The 17,007-nt window shown below is 32.7% G+C and overlaps 1 protein-coding gene across 1 annotated transcript in view; it reads right to left on the bottom strand.

Moving 5' to 3' along the window:
• Positions 1 to 17,007, bottom strand: part of LOC149029068 (uncharacterized) — a 36,806-nt gene that overhangs the window by 13,835 nt on the left and 5,964 nt on the right. Inside the window, 6 exon segments of the mRNA XM_089141938.1 lie at positions 2,075 to 2,411; positions 2,951 to 5,076; positions 9,166 to 9,186; positions 11,422 to 11,758; positions 12,292 to 13,963; positions 13,965 to 14,299. Of these exon segments, the coding sequence (XP_088998064.1) occupies positions 2,075 to 2,411; positions 2,951 to 5,076; positions 9,166 to 9,186; positions 11,422 to 11,758; positions 12,292 to 13,963; positions 13,965 to 14,299 (4,828 nt within the window).

Below are 17,007 nucleotides of genomic sequence, written 5' to 3'. Positions count from 1 at the left end.
TGCCTTCGTTTTGAGATGTTGCAGAGGGTGGTGGGGCTTTGAAGCTACAACTTGCATATTTTGGTAAAGATTTTTTTTTTAGTTGAATTTTAATTTGGTAGATTGAATAAAAGAAAGAAGGGATAATTACTATTGCCCCCTTATACTTTAGTTTTATTACTAATCAAACCTCCTTTATGAAATTACTATTGCCCCCTCACTTCTAACTGTGTTAGGGCCTGTTTGGTTACATGAGTCTGGAGATTTCAAATACCTAGAGATTTAAAATCTATGGATTTCAAATCTATGGAGTCATAATTTATAAAATTAAATGTTTGGTTGTGGAATGAAATCTGTGGATTCATCCTAAAAATCTATTTGATCGACGTAATTTTTGTGAATGTGCAAATGTATAGTTTTTTTTTGAAATCTCTAGATTTCATCCCTTACCCATAAATCTACATATTTACGTTTTTAGTGTAAAAAGGTGAATCTCTAGATTTTATGAATCTAGAGATTTTTACAACCAAACGGGTATAATTCTCAGATTCATGAATCTAGAGATTTGAAATCTCTGGATTCATGTAACCAAACAGGCCCTTAAGTGGCTGTTAACATTAAATATGAAATGTCTATTTTACCCTTCATTGAAATTAAGAAGTAAAAAATATAACATTACTCTCATTATTGAAACTATATTAAATGTCAATTATATCCTTAAAATCTTATATTTTAGAATTAATTTTGGATTTGGTAGGACTACATACTTATGGTTGTTGAAATTCTCATATTCCACTTAAATTTTTTATAATCACAATGATGAAACTTTTACAAACAAATTAGCATACAAGATGCTAATTGATAGGAAATTTGGTAACATGCATAATGGTAGACAAAGTTAAAAGGTTGGATTAACAATTTTTAAAAGTACAAAGAATAAATGAGTAATAAAATGAAAATACAAGGGGGCAACAATAATTATCCAAGAATGAAAGTTATTAAAAAGTAAAAAAAACTAAAACAAATACATTGAAAAAAGGGTATTTTGTCACAAAAATGATTAAACTAACGTTTATGTTAAGCTTGTCTTTATTTAATCATTTATTGAAACCACAAGAAAGCCATATGCAAAAGAAAACTTAAACTGGACTAAAAGTGACTGAACCAAACCTCAGGGGGTCAGATGAAAATTACCCCACCAATTATTTCTAACCTCCAAAGTTCATGTGATAAATAATTATATTATTGGTGTAAATTAAGAATTAAATGGTTCGAACATTATCCACTTAAGATCACCAAGAAAAAAAAATTTTGAAACCTACCTACCAAAAGGAAAATATTCTTATGTACCTGCAAATATGGTATGGTTTGATAAATCCATATTTTGAAATCAAGAAGTTCCAAGATAGAAACTTAAGGTTTAAAATCTATGAGCCACTATCTGTTCTAAACAATTAATTCCATGGTTTTTCATACAATTTGCATAAAGGTTTTTTTTTTTTCTTTAATGGTTTGATATATGATCACAAAGACGAGAGTTCAATGAAAGAAATAAACTAACACGTTTTATTCTTATGTGTCAAATTCTTCTATAGTTTCCATGATGTCACTATATGTTGTTCTTCCATCATAGTTCTATATAGAAAATATGTCAATCTTCAGTCAATCTTTCTTACTATCAGTGAGTCCCCAATTAAGCATACCTATACTGTCTCAACAACTCTCCTTAAATTGTCTTGAATTGGTAAAACTCCCAACTCATTCCTAAGTAGTCATTTGCACTCTAGATCAGAAACTTAAAGCTCAAAATTTGCAACTAAAAATCAAGTTCCATGGTTTTTTTATTTTTATTTTTCAATACAAGACACAATATGCATAAAGTTTTAACATAGGAATACAACCATCTGCACCTTCCATTCTTTCTCCTTCTTTCTTTTTTATTATATTTTATTTAAAAGTCCCATATAGGAATACAGAGACAAAGTTCAATTGAAGAAACAAACTAATAATACTTCAAATTCAACAAGAAAACACCTTAGCCATCTACAATCCACTTCTATAAGTCCTTATGGATTTTAATATATTATAAGGTGCCTAATTTCCATGTTGAACTTGTGTAGGAGGGTTGCAATCATAGTTTGTAAGACTTGCTAGTTTAAAAGACACAAATTGCATGGTTGGACGAGATTTTGGATTGCTGTGCAAGCATGCAATTCCAAGCATCATTAACACTTTCAGGTCTTCTGCTGCCAATTGTGTTGGTGGTGGGAGACGTGAGTCTAATACATCCTTGAGTACAATATCTTTTGTGTTTAGAAACGGCAATGAAGAGATGAGTTCTCTTGGATGCTTTCCCATAATTGTCTCCAGTGTCAATACCCCAAAGCTATAAACATCACACTTCTCCGTTATAACCATTGTAAAAGCAAGCTCTGAAAGGGGGAAGGAAAAATGGAATACAAATTTAGAGTTTTCATACAATCATATAGAAACAATCATATTACTAATTCACCTCATACGCAAGATTTTAAGGCACAAGCCATTGTGGATACCTCAACTTGACTAATCTATTTCCTAATAGCCCAAATGATTATTTTTTTTGGTCAAAAATGCTTTCAAACTAAACTTCATTTCTATATTTGTTAAATAATTGTATTTTGAGAACATTACTTGGACATATTCCAAGTGATTTTACAATCAAATAAACATCACTTAATTAGTTTTAAAATATTGACAAAAGTGGTTAATTGCAATGTTCTACTTTAGTAAAATTAAGAGGAATGTTGCTTCTAAGGTAGAGATGGGATTGGAAATTTTTAGAAATGCAGGGGATGTGCACTTAATTCTAATATAATCAGGCAATATCTAATTTACTCATGAACTTTTGGGATGAAAATAATTGAATAATTAAAACATTATCAACCTTCTTAGAATCTTAAGTATGGAAAAGGATGAATGTTTGGTAACTTACCTGGAGCAATATATCCATATGTACCTGCAAGTATAGTGCGGTTGGATGAACCAGGATCTAGAAATCTAGAAGTTCCAAAGTCTGCAACATGAGCTTCGAAATTTGCATCTAGCAAGATATTGTTGCTCGATATGTCCCGATGAATTAGTGGCGGTGCGCAATCATGATGCATGTAGGATAAAGCATAGGCAACCCCTTTGATGACATTCACACGTTTTTTCCAATCCAATTGTACAACTTTGGCTTCATTTCCAAGAATATAAGCTAAGCTTCCCCTTTCTATGTATTCATAAACTAAAAAGTTACACCTTGGATGACAACAAAACCCATAAAGCTTCACAATATTCCGATGCCTTATTCTTGTTAATGTGTGTATCTCATTAGCAAAGCTCTCCTCATGAGCTTTCACTTCAGCTTCTAGGCGATGTAGTTTTTTCACAGCAACTACTTTCTTTGTAGGTAGCTTTGCTATGTAAACACTCCCATATCCTCCAGTGCCAATACAATATTTGATATCAAATTCCTTTGTTGCTTCTATGATATCACTATATGCAATTGTTCCATCATAGTTCCATATGGAAAATATATCTCCATTTTGTTGTGGTTTTGTAGTATTAGTGATGGAAATTATTGACCTTTGGTTGATGATGAAATGGAGGATAACAATTAAAAATGCAACAAGCATGATCCCAGAAAAAGATATAATAATGGAGATCTTGACTAGTTTTTTCTCTTTTTTCCTTTGGTCAAAGAGTTTAAGCTTTTTCTCATTGCTTTTACATGGGAGATTCCAATAAAGACTACACAAACCTTTATTATTCTTGCATGAATCTGGTGGTATCTTTGAAGCTACTTCATAAGGAACGAGACCCTCCAAATCATTGTTTGATAAATCAAATTCCGTATCATGTCTAATACCACCAACTTTCCCTATTTGTGTAGGTATTGGACCACTTAGTTTGTTGTATGAAAGATTAAGTAACTCCAGCTGAGCCAAATCACCAATTTTCATAGGGATCAAACCAGTGAACTCATTGTAACTTAGGTCTAGGCTGCTTAGATTTCTTAGATTCCCAATTTGTGTAGGTATCGGCCCAGAAAACTTGTTACCGCTTAGGTTCAACACAATGAGACTTTGGAGGTTTCCTATCTGTTGAGGTATTGAGCCATTGAGCCTATTGCCAGAGATATCCAACAAAATGAGATTTTTGAGGTTTCCTATCTCCGGTGGTATTGAGCCATGGATCCAATTTCCAAAGAGGACCAACAAAAAGAGATTTTTGAGGTTTCCTATCTGTTGAGGTATTGAGCCATTGATCCTATTGCCAGAGATATCCAACGAAATGAGAGTTTTAAGGTTTCCTATCTCCGGTGGTATTGAACCATGGATCAAATTTCCAAAGAGGTACAACTGTCTGAGATTTTTGAGGTTTCCTATCTCTGGAGGTATTTTTCCATTGATCTTATTGGCAAAGAGGCCCAACACACTGAGATTTTTGAGGTTACCTATCTCCGGTGGTATTGAGCCATTGATCCAATTTTTAGAGAGGTCCAAGAATTCGAGATTTTTGAGGTATCCTATCTCTAGAGGTATTTTACCATTGATATTATTGCCAGAGAGGTCCAACCATCTGAGATTTTTGAGATTTCCCATCTCTGGAGGTATTGATCCATTGATCCTATTATTTGAGAGGAAGAGCCTGTTGAGTTCAGAAAGCATACCAATGTTGCCCGGGATGGTTCCCCAAATTCCATTCCAACTAATATCTAGGTACTTCAGATATTGGAAAGAAGAGAAATTCAATTTATCTAGATTTGCACTTACAGAGAATATTGGAGTAGATAAGTCTAGCACTGTAACTCTTCCTCTTGCATTACAAGTTATCCCGTGCCAGCTGGTGCATGGGCCTGTATCATTTGCACTCCAAGAGTCAGGAAAGTTGTAACCACTGGCCTTCCAATCGAGTAGAGCCTTCGCTTCTGGTGGTGATGATTCAGTCAGTAGAGCTGCAATTATTGTTGCAGGGAATATAAAAATGGTGAAAGAAGCCCACACAAAAAACATTTCCATTGGAACAATTGTAAGGAAAGATGCCATGCACGAGAACAATAATAATATTTGGCTTCTGATTACAGTTTGGTTTCATTCTTAATTTATATATGAATGATATCACAACTTTACTTTCTTGCCAGGTAGAGGTTGAGAGCAGTGTCAAATCTCGTGTTTCACAATTAAAACTGTCAGTCAAGATGGAACCCATTTGCTTGTCCTTTTTGAATTCTTCTTTGACGCGTTCAAATGATTTCATCCTTGTTTGTTTGCGTTTCAGCTATTCCAATGATAAATAGACTTTGAATTTAGAAAAAAATAAAAAATTTCAACAATTATGATTGGTTCGACTTGAGCTGTATTTGGAATGGATTTGCTAAATTAAATTCTTGTTCTGGTTTATTTGTATCGTTATTATTCGAGTCAGATTTGATTACCAACAACCGATAAGATTTGGAGTGTCCCAAAGAATACTCTCTCTGTCATTGTAGAGTCTAAATTGTCAATATTAAAGTCTTGAGTCATTATGTCAAGGCCTTTTTTGTGATCATCAACATCATAAGTTAAGAGCTCAGAAATTTCCAGACCCACCCCAAGAAATATAAAATTTCCAAGGCCTTTTGAAATTTATTTAAGAAATTAATTAAAAAAGTTAAGAGACTAGAGTTATTTGTGAACTTTGTAAGTGGTGTATTTAATTAGGAAAATTCTTCATGCACCAAAGACGACATTTTATAAAAACATCTCATCATTTTATGGTTCCATGAAACTTTAACAATATGATTTTATTTCTGTAATTGCCACTGGGAATTTGTGTAGAATAATTGCAATCGTAGTACTTCCTAATGCTCGAGATATGTATTTTATAGTTGGACGAGAATTTTGATTTGTGTACAAACATACAATTTTTCTGAACTTAATTGAAAATTAGGATAATTAATGTTCTCCCCCTATACTATAGCTTAATTACTGATTTATCTATTTTACTTTTTGACATTACTATTTTAACCTTTAACTTTGTCAGTAATTATTAATGCTTGCTAGCTGTTAAACTCCGTTAACCTCGTGTTTTACAATCAAAATTGCAAATCAAGATGGGACCCATTTGGTTGTCCCTTTTGAACTCTTCTTTGACGCGTTTAAAATCTCAGTCAATATCAAGTGAAAATTCTTAAGTCCTTTTGCCCTTCCCACAAGGCAAGTTGTAACTAAACATATTATTTCTTCATTTAATTATTTTGGTGTGTCCCATACAAGACTCTCTTTATCATTGTAAATCATCACCAAAGCTTCACTTGTTAAAGTCTTGAGTTATCATGCCAAGGCTCTTTTTGACCATCAACACAATAAGTTAGGACCTCAGAAATTTCCAAACCCACCCCTAAGAAATATAAAATTCCCTATGTCATTTGAAAATATATTTAACTAACTAATTAAGAAAAAAAAAAGGTTAAGAGACTGAGTTATTCATGAACTTGAGCAAATTGTAAAGAGTGTATTTAACTAGGAAAATTCCTCATGCACCAAGTATGACATCTTATGAAAACATCTAATGACATCTGTGGTTCCATGAAGCTTTAAGATTATGATTTTATTTCTAGGTAATTGCCACTAGGTGTTTGTGTAGAATAGTTGCAATCATACTCCTTCTTAATGCCCGAGATATGTATTATATGGTTGGACGAGAATTTTGATTTGTGTGCAAGCATACAATTTTTCGAACATAATTGAAAATTGGGATAATTAATGTTGTCTCCTTGTACTATAGCTTAATTACTGTTTTATCCCCTGTACTTTTTGGTATTACCAATCCAACTTTTAACTTTGTCAACAATTATTAATGCCCTCTTGCTATTAAGCTTTGTTGGTTAACTGAAGTTTTATATTTTATAAAAATCTTAAAATAACCTTGAACTTTTTTCTTTATTCATCTTTTTATCAAATTACAATACTACCCTTAGTTAACCATGGGGAATTTAGTGTGAAATCCCTTTTTTATCTCCTATTTTTGTGATGGGAAACATAATAACCCTATTTTTCTTTCATTTTTTAATGGGTAATTATCACTTACCTCTCCTCTTAACTGACCAATTAGCACTTAGACGCCCTCTTAATTGGATAATGTCACTTACCTCTCCTTTGTTAACTTTCTCAGTTAAATTTAATTTTTACCGTTAAATATATTCCTAAAACCCCAAACTATCCTCCTGAAAACATTTTTTAGTTTAAATTCTAAATTACTGTAATCACCCTAGTAGTTTAAATACTAAAATTTCTTCAATTAAAATAATTGTTAAAAACCAAAATACCATAGTTAAAACCCAAATTATCTTTAATTATTAAAACCCCAACATACTCCCTTTTTATTTTATTTTATCAAACAACTAAAAATACATTTACATATTAAAATGCAATTTAAATTGAGAAGATGAAGCGTCGATTCTCTCTCTCTCTCTCTCTCTCTTTTTAACGTTTAAATTAAAAAATTGAAGTTAATTAAAGGTGTTTTGGGTCTTAAAAATAACATTAATTCAGGGTGTTTTGGGCCGAGATGTCTCAATTTAAATTGAGGGTGTTTTTCTAGTTGTTTGATAAAAAAATAATAAATAAAAAAAAAGGTACATTTGAATTTTAATAATTAAAGATAATTTGGGTTTTAACTATGGTATTTTGGTTTTTAACAATTATTTTAATTGAGGATAATTTAGTATTTTAATTGTTAGGGTGATTACAGTAATTTAGGATTTAAATTTTAAAAAATGTTTTCAGGAGGGTAATTTGGGGTTTTAGAAAAATATTTAACAGTAAAAGTTAAATTTAAACAAGAAAATTAATAGAGGGGAGATGCTTGATATATTTGCTAGGTAAGAGGGTAGGTAAATGATATTATCCAAGTAAGAGGGGGTTTAAGTGCTATTTGTCCAGCTAAGAGGAGAGGTAAGTGATATTTACCCTATTTTAAATAGGGGTGGACGATAATGTTTTGGGATCAACCAATAGCTTGGATAATAAATCATCGAAGCCAAGAATATAAAGGTAAAACAATAGGCAGATAAAGACATCAAAGCCGTAACCGAAGCAACATCCTAGTAACATCTCCCAAGAATGAGTCTAAGACATGTCTTTGTCTTTGGATCAACTATATTTATCATCTTACTATGATTGATCCCCATCTTAAGCATATATATTTGTACAATTTCTTAGATAGTTAAATTAGGCATACCTTTTCTTTTATTTCTAACAAGCAGAATTTTGTTTGTCTTTTTTACCGCATTAGTAAGTCATGTCGGATATGCCTATGCCACTTCAACAACTCTCCTAGAGTTGTCCTAAATTAGTGTAGTTTTCTATTATTTCTAATGTAGTCATTCGTAACCTACATCTCTTAGGTTTGGTTGCAATTATCAAACCAATCAGGGTAATTTTCATTTGGGCCCCCTGAGATTTGGTCCAGTTCACTTTTAGTCCAGTTTAAGTTTTCTTTTGCATGTGGCTCCCTTGTAGTTTCAAGAAATGATTAAAGAAAGACAAGCTTAATAGAAACTGTTAGTTTAATAATTTTTTGTGACGAAAATACCCTTGTTTTTCTTTATTTATTTGTTTTATTTTTTTTTCTTTTATTAAGTTTCTTTCTTTTTTTAATCAATCTACCAAAACGAAAAACAATTAAAAAAAAAAAAAACCTTAGCAAATAACTCCCTCTCAAAAATGAAAGTGAATATGCAAGTTGAAGCTTCGAAGCCCCACCTCTGCAACATCTCAAAACGAAAGGCCAACAATCTACTTCATTTAGCACTCCAATTTCGGTATTAACGTCTTGGTTTTCAATCCTTGATCAGAGGTTTTGAATCTCCTCCTCAATCCTTTGTTCCGTTTTGAAGCTTGACTCAAGAACAATGGCAGCAGCAAGTGTTCCAATCACTATAAAAGAAAACATGTTCTAATAAATGGTTGAGGCTAAGGTCATTATTGAGATTTCAAGACCAGATTCTTAGCAAGATCAATAGAAACTTCATATTTCGTACAACAGTGCTGCAAAATTCTCAATTAGCTAGACATAAATTAAAAAAAAAAAAAAAATTGTAGTCTGTAAGTTCCTGGAAAACCCTCAAAAAAGCCCAACGAAGTCGTTTCCATTCTAGCAAAATCACTAACATTCTTTGACCTTTCGTTATTTTCCCCAATACTGAAACACCCAAGAGAAAGTAACAAGAGCAATAAACAAATGCCCAATTATACTTTCAACAGAATAGAGATTGGGGGGGGGGGGAAATCGAATTTTCCAGCCATGAGGAGATCCAGAACGAGCCAAACTCAAGCATATATTAAGAAAGACAGGGAAATCAGAGCATACATGATGGGAAAGCTGGTGGAAATCTCCGGCCAGAAGTAATCGACAAATGTGTTGAGATTGGAGAGAGCATAGAGCTTCAACATTGGGTGCGGCTCGTTCAACATCGCCAAGGGCCCACTTGCCGAACTCACCATCGTCGTCATAGCAAAACAATCTTGTATAGTCTTTCTCTCTCCCTTTTACTTCATCTTTTTTTAGGGTTTCATTCTTTTCTCCTTAAGCTTATATTTGTAAGCTAATACCAATAACACTACCATTTTAGATTCCAAATAGAGAAATCTAATGATTAATAAACCCTAAACACCATCAGTTTTCCTCTTTTCGATCTCTGGGGTTCTTGAAGTAGATTGTTGGCCTTTTGCCTTCGTTTTGAGATGTTGCAGAGGGTGGTGGGGCTTCGAAGCTACAACCTGCATATTTTGGTAAAGATTTTTTTTTTTAAATTGAATTTTATTTGGTAGATTGAATAAAAGAAAGAAGGGATAATTACTATTGCCCCCTTACTTATGGTACTAATCAAACCTCCTTTATAAAATTACTATTGCTGCATCACTTCTAATTGTGGTAAGTGGCCGTTAACATTAAATATAAAATATATATTTTTCCCTTCATAAAAATTAAGAAGTCAAGAATATGACATTACTCTCATTATAGAAACTATATTAAATGTCAATTATATCCTTAAAATCTTATATTTTAGAATTAATTTTGGATTTGGTAGGACTACATACTTATGGTTGTTGAAATTCTCATATTCCACTTAAGTTTTTTATAATCACAATGATGGAACTTTTACAAACAAATTAGCATATAAGATGCTAATTGATAGGAAATTTGGTAACATGCATAATGGTAGACAAAGTTAAAAGGTAGGATTAACAATTTTTAAAAGTATAAGGAATAAATGAGTAATAAAATGAAAATACAAGAGGGCAACAATAATTATCCAAAGAATGAAAGTTATTAAAAAGTAAAAAAACTAAAACAAATACATTGAAAAAGGGTATTTTTGTCACAAAAATGATTAAACTAACGTTTCTGTTAAGCTTGTCTTTATTTAATCATTTATTGAAACCACAAGAAAGCCATATGCAAAAGAAAACTTAAACTGGACTAAAAGTGACTGAACCAAACCTCAGGGGTCAGATGAAAATTACCCAACCAATTATTTCTAACCTCCAAAGTTCATGTGGTAAATAATTAAATTATTGGTGTAAATTAAGAATTAAATGGTTCGAACATTATCCACTTAAGATCGCCAAGAAAAAATAATTTGAAACCTACCTACCAAAAGGGAAATATTTCTATGTACCTGCAAATATGGTATGGTTTGATAAATCCATATTTTGAGATCAAGAAGTTCCAAGATAGAAACATAAGGTTTAAAATCTATGAGCCACTATCTGTTCTAAACAATTAATTCCATGGTTTTTCTTACAATTTGCATAAAGGTTTTTTTTTCTTTAATGGTTTGATATATGATCACAAAGACGAGAGTTCAATGAAAGAAATAAACTAACACGTTTTATTCTTATGTGTCAAATTCTTCTATAGTTTCCATGATGTCACTATATGTTGTTCTTCAATCATAGTTCTATATAGAAAATATGTCAATCTTCAGTCAATCTTTCTTACTATCAATGAGTCCCCAATTAAGCATACCTATACTGTCTCAACAACTCTCCTTGAATTGTCTTGAATTGGTAAAACTCCTAACTCATTCCTAAGTAGTCATTTGCACTCTAAATCAGAAACTTAAGGCTCAAAATTTGCAAACCATTGACCATTCTAAAAATCAAGTTCCATGGTTTTTTTATTTTTGTTTTTCAATACAAGACACAATATGCATAAAGTTTTAACATAGGAATACAACCATCTGCACCTTCCATTCTTTCTCCTTCTTTCTTTTTTATTATATTTTATTTAAAAGTCCCATATAGGAATACAGAGACAAAGTTCAATGGAAGAAACAAACTAACAATACTTCAAATTCAACAAGAAAACACCTTAGCCATCTACAATCCACTTCTATAAGTCCTTATGGATTTGAATATATTATAAGGTGCCTAATTTCCATGTTGAACTTGTGTAGGAGGGTTGCAATCATAGTTTGTAAGACTTGCTAGTTTAAAAGACACAAATTGCATGGTTGGACGAGATTTTGGATTGCTGTGCAAGCATGCAATTCCAAGCATCATTAACACTTTCAGGTCTTCTGCTGCCAATTGTGTTGGTGGTGGGAGACGTGAGTCTAATACATCCTTGAGTACAATATCTTTTGTGTTTAGAAACGGCAATGAAGAGATGAGTTCTCTTGGATGCTTTCCCATAATTGTCTCCAGTGTCAATACCCCAAAGCTATAAACATCACACTTCTCCGTTATAACCATTGTAAAAGCAAGCTCTGAAAGGGGGAAGGAAAAATGGAATACAAATTTAGAGTTTTCATACAATCATATAGAAACAATCATATTACTAATTCACCTCATACGCATGATTTTAAGGCATATATAAGCCATTGTGGATACCTCAACTTGATTAATCTGTTTCCTAATAGCCCAAATGATTATTTTTTTGGTCAAAAATACTTTCAAACTAAACTTCATTTCTATATTTGTTAAATAATTGTATTTCGAGAACATTACTTGGACATATTCCAAGTGATTTTACAATCAAATAAACATCACTTAATTAGTTTTAAAATATTGACAAAAGTGGTTAATTGCAATGTTCTACTTTAGTAAAATTAAGAGGAATGTTGCTTCTAAGGTAGAGATGGGATTGGAAATTTTTAGAAATGCAGGGGATGTGCACTTAATTCTAATATAATCAGGCAATATATAATTTACTCATGAACTTTTGGGATGAAAATAATTGGATAATTAAAACATTATCAACCTTCTTAGAATCTTAAGTATGCAATGTATGGTAACTTACCTGGAGCAATATATCCATATGTACCTGCAAGTATAGTGCGGTTGGACGAACCAGGATCTAGAAATCTAGAAGTTCCAAAGTCTGCAACATGAGCTTCGAAATTTGCATCTAGCAAGATATTGTTGCTCGATATGTCCCGATGAATTAGTGGCGGTGCGCAATCATGATGCATGTAGGATAAAGCATAGGCAACCCCTTTGATGACATTCACACGTTTTTTCCAATCCAATTCTACAACTTCTGCTTCATTTCCAAGAATGTAAGCTAAGCTCCCCCTTTCTATGTATTCATAAACTAAAAAGTTACACCTTGGATGACAACAAAACCCATAAAGCTTCACAATATTCCGATGCCTTATTCTTGTTAATGTGTGTATCTCATTAGCAAAGCTCTCCTCATGAGCTTTCACTTCAGCTTCTTGGCGATGTAGTTTTTTCACAGCAACTACTTTCCCTGTAGGAAGCATTGCCATGTAAACACTCCCATAACCTCCGGTGCCAATACAATATTTGATATCAAATTCCTCTGTTGCTTCGATGATATCACTATATGCAATTGTTCCATCATAGTTCCATATGGAAAATCTATCTCCATTTTGTTGTGTTTTTGTTGTATCAGTGATGGAAATTATTGACCTTTGGCTGATGATGAAACGGAAGATAACAATTACAAATGCAACAAGAATGATGCTAGAAAAAGATATAATAATGGAGATCTTGACTAGTTTTTTCTCTTTTTTGCTATGATCAAAGACTTTAAGCCTTTTCTCACTGGTTTTACATGGGAGATTCCAATAATGACTACATAAACCTTTATTATTCTTGCATGAATCTGGTGGAATCTTTGAAGCTACTCCATAAGGAACGAGACCATCCAAATCATTGTTTGATAAATCAAATTCTGTATCATGTGTACTACCACCAACTTTCCCTATTTGTGTAGGTATCGGACCACTTAGTTTGTTGTGTGAAAGATTAAGTAACTCTAGCTGAGCCAAATCACCAATTTTCATAGGGATCAAACCAGTGAACTCATTGTAACTTAGGTCTAGCCTGTTTAGATTTCTTAGATTCCCAATTTGTGTAGGTATCGGCCCAGAAAACTTGTTACCGCTTAGGTTCAACTCAATGAGACTTTGGAGGTTTCCTATCTGTTCAGGTATTCAGCCATTGATCCTATTGCTAGAGATATCCAACGAAATGAGAGTTTTGAGGTTTCCTATCTCCGGTGGTATTGAGCCATGGATCCAATTTTCAGAGAGGAGCAACGAAATGAGATTTTTGAGGTGTCCTATCTGTTGAGGTATTGAGCCATTGATCCTATTGCCAGAGGTATCCAACGAAATGAGAGTTTTAAGGTTTCCTATCTCCGGTGGTATTGAACCATGGATCAAATTTCCAAAGAGGTGTAAGTAAGTGAGATATTTGAGGTTTCCTATCTCCGGAGGTATTTTACCATTGATATAATTGGCAGAGAGGTCCAACCATATGAGATTTTTGAGATTTCCCATCTCTGGAGGTATTTTTCCATTGATAAAATTGACAGAGAGGTCCAACCATCTGAGATTTTTGAGGTTTCCCATCTCTCGAGGTATATTGCCACTGATGGAATTGAATGAAATGTCTAACTTAGTGACATTTTTGAGATTTCCCATTTCTGGAGGTATTGCCCCCATTGATCACATTATCTGAGAGGGAGAGCTCACTGAGTTCGGAAAGCATACCAATGTTGCCCGGGATGGTTCCCGAAATTTCATTCGAACTAAAATCCAGGTACTTTAGATATTGGAAAGAGGAGAAATTCAATTCATCGAGCTTTGCACTTACAGAGAAGAGACTTGATAAGTTCAGCACTGTAACTCTTCCTCCTGCATTACAAGTTATCCCGTACCAGCTGGTGCATGGGCTGCTTGTATCATTTGCAGTCCAAGAGTCAGGAAAGCTGCCACCACTAGCCGCCCAGTCGAGTAGAGCCTTCGCTTCTGGTGGTGATGATTCAGTCAATAGAGCTGCTATTGTTGCAGGGAATACAAAAATGGTGAAAGAAGCCCACACAAAAAACATTTCCATTGGAACAATCGTAAGGAAGGATGCCATTGCCATGCATGGGAACAATTAATAATATTTGGATTCTCTGATAATCAGTTTGGTTTCACTCTTAATTTGTATATGAATGATATCACAACTTTAGTTTCTTGCCTGGTAGAGGTTGAGAGCAGGAGTCAATCTCGTGTTTCACAATCAATACTGCAAGTCAAGATGATGGGACCCATTTGGTTGCCTCTTTTGAATTCTCCTTTGACGCTTTTAAATGATTTCTATATATATTTAGAACCAGTTAAGACCAATAATTCGATAATATTTCATTCATCTGATCTCTACGTAAAGAAAAGTAGGGCTAGAATCCTGATTGATGGAACACAAAAGGCCAACTTCGGATTAAAACTATACTGGTTTTGATCGAATCACTTATTGTCTTGATCATTCAGTTATATCAATTTCATTTAAAATCTCAGTCAATATCAAGTGAAAATTCTTTGTGCCCTTCCCACAAGCCAAGTTGTAATTGGAGTCAACAAAATCTCCCACTAAAAATATTATTTTTTTCATTCAATTACTTTGGAGGGTCCCAAAGAATACTCTCTCTGTCATTGTAGAGTCTAAATTGTCAATATTAAAGTCTTGAGTCATCATGTCAAGGCTTTTTTGTGATCATCAACATCATAAGTTAAGAGCTCAGAAATTTCCAGACCCACCCCAAGAAATATAAAATTTTCAAGGCCTTTTGAAATTTATTTAAGAAATTAATTAAAAAAGTTAAGATACTAGAGTTATTTGTGAACTTTGTAAGGGGTGTATTTAATTAGGAAAATTCTTCATGCACCAAAGACGACATTTTATAAAAATATCTCATCATTCTATGGTTCCATGAAACTTTAACAATATGATTTTATTTCCGTAATTGCCACTGGGAATTTGTGTAGAATAATTGCAATCGTAGTACTTCCTAATGCCCAAGATATGTATTTTATAGTTGGACGAGAATTTTGATTTGTGTACGAGCATACAATTTTTCTGAACTTAATTGAAAATTAGGATAATTAATGTTCTCCCCGTATACTATAGCTTAATTACTGATTTATCTATTTTACTTTTTTATATTACCAATTCAACCTTTAACTTTGTCTGTAATTACTAATGCTTGCTAGCTGTTAGGCTTCGTTAATCTTGTATTTCACAATCAAAATTGCAAATCAAGATGGAAGCCATTTGGCTGTCCCTTTTGAATTCTTCTATGACGCGTTTAAAATCTAGTCAATATCAAGTGAAAATTCTTAAGTCCTTTTTCTCTTTCCACAAGGCAAGTTGTAATTGGAATCAACAAAGTCTCCCACTAAAAATATTATTTCTTCATTCAATTATTTTGGTGTGTCCCACACAAGACTCTCTTTATCATTATAAATCATCAATAAAGCTTCACTTGTTAAAGTCTTGAGTTATCATGCCAAGGCTCCTTTTGACCATCAAAACCATAAGTTAGGACCTCAGAAATTTCCAAACCCACCCCTAAGAAATATAAAATTTAATCGATAAATATCACTTACCATCCCTCTTAACTGAACAAATACTTACCATCCCTCTTAACTGAACAAATAGCACTTAGACCCCCTCTTAATTGGATAATGTCACTTACCTCTCATTTGTTAACTTTCTCAGTTAAATTTAACTTTTACTGTTAAATATATTTCTAAAACCCCAAACTATCTTCCTGAAAACAATTTTTAGTTTAAACCCTAAATTACCGCAATCACCCTAGCATTTTAAATACTAAATTTTCTTCAATTAAAATAATTGTTAAAAACCAAAATACCATAGTTAAAACCCAAATTATCTTTAATTATTAAAACCCCAACCGTACCCCCTTTTTATTTTATTTTATCAAACAACTAAAAAATACATTTACATATTAAAATGCAATTTAAATTGTGAGGATGAAGCGTCGATTCTCTCTCTCTTTAACGTTTAAATTAAAAAATTGAAGTTAATTAAAGGTGTTTTGGGTCATAAAAATAACATTAATTGAGGGTGTTTTGGGCCGAGATGTCTCAATTTAAATTCAGGGTGTTTTTTTAGTAGTTTGATAGATAAAAAAAATAAAAAAAAAGAAAGAAAAAAAGAAGGTACAGTGGAATTTTAATAATTAAAGATAATTTGGGTTTTAACTATGGTATTTTGGTTTTTAACAATTATTTTAATCGAAGATAATTTAGTATTTTAATTATTAGGGTGATTACAGTGATTTAGGATTTAAATTTTAAAAAATGTTTTCAGGAGGGAAATTTGGGGTTTTAGAAAAATATTTAACAGTAAAAGTTAAATTTAAACAAGAAAATTAATAGATGGGAGATGTTTGATATATTTGCTAGGTAAGAGGGTAGGTAAATGATATTATCCAAGTAAGAGGGGGTTTAAGTGCTATTTGTTCAGCTAAGAGGAGAGGTAAGTGATATTTACCCTATTTTAAATAGGGGTGGACGATAATGTTTGGGATCAACCAATAGCTTGGATAAAAAATCATCGAAGCCAAGAATAAAAAGGTAAAACAATAGGCAGATAAAGACATCAAAGCCGTAACCGAAGCAACATCCTAGTAACATCTCCCAAGAATGAGTCTAAGACGTGTCTTTGTCTTTGGATCAACTATATTTATCATTTT

This window comes from Hakea prostrata, chromosome 1 (assembly GCF_041222555.1).
Source record: "Hakea prostrata isolate BN-2017 chromosome 1, UWA_Hpros_2, whole genome shotgun sequence".
NCBI lineage: Eukaryota > Viridiplantae > Streptophyta > Magnoliopsida > Proteales > Proteaceae > Hakea > Hakea prostrata.
This window is presented reverse-complemented; position numbering and strand designations above follow the sequence as displayed.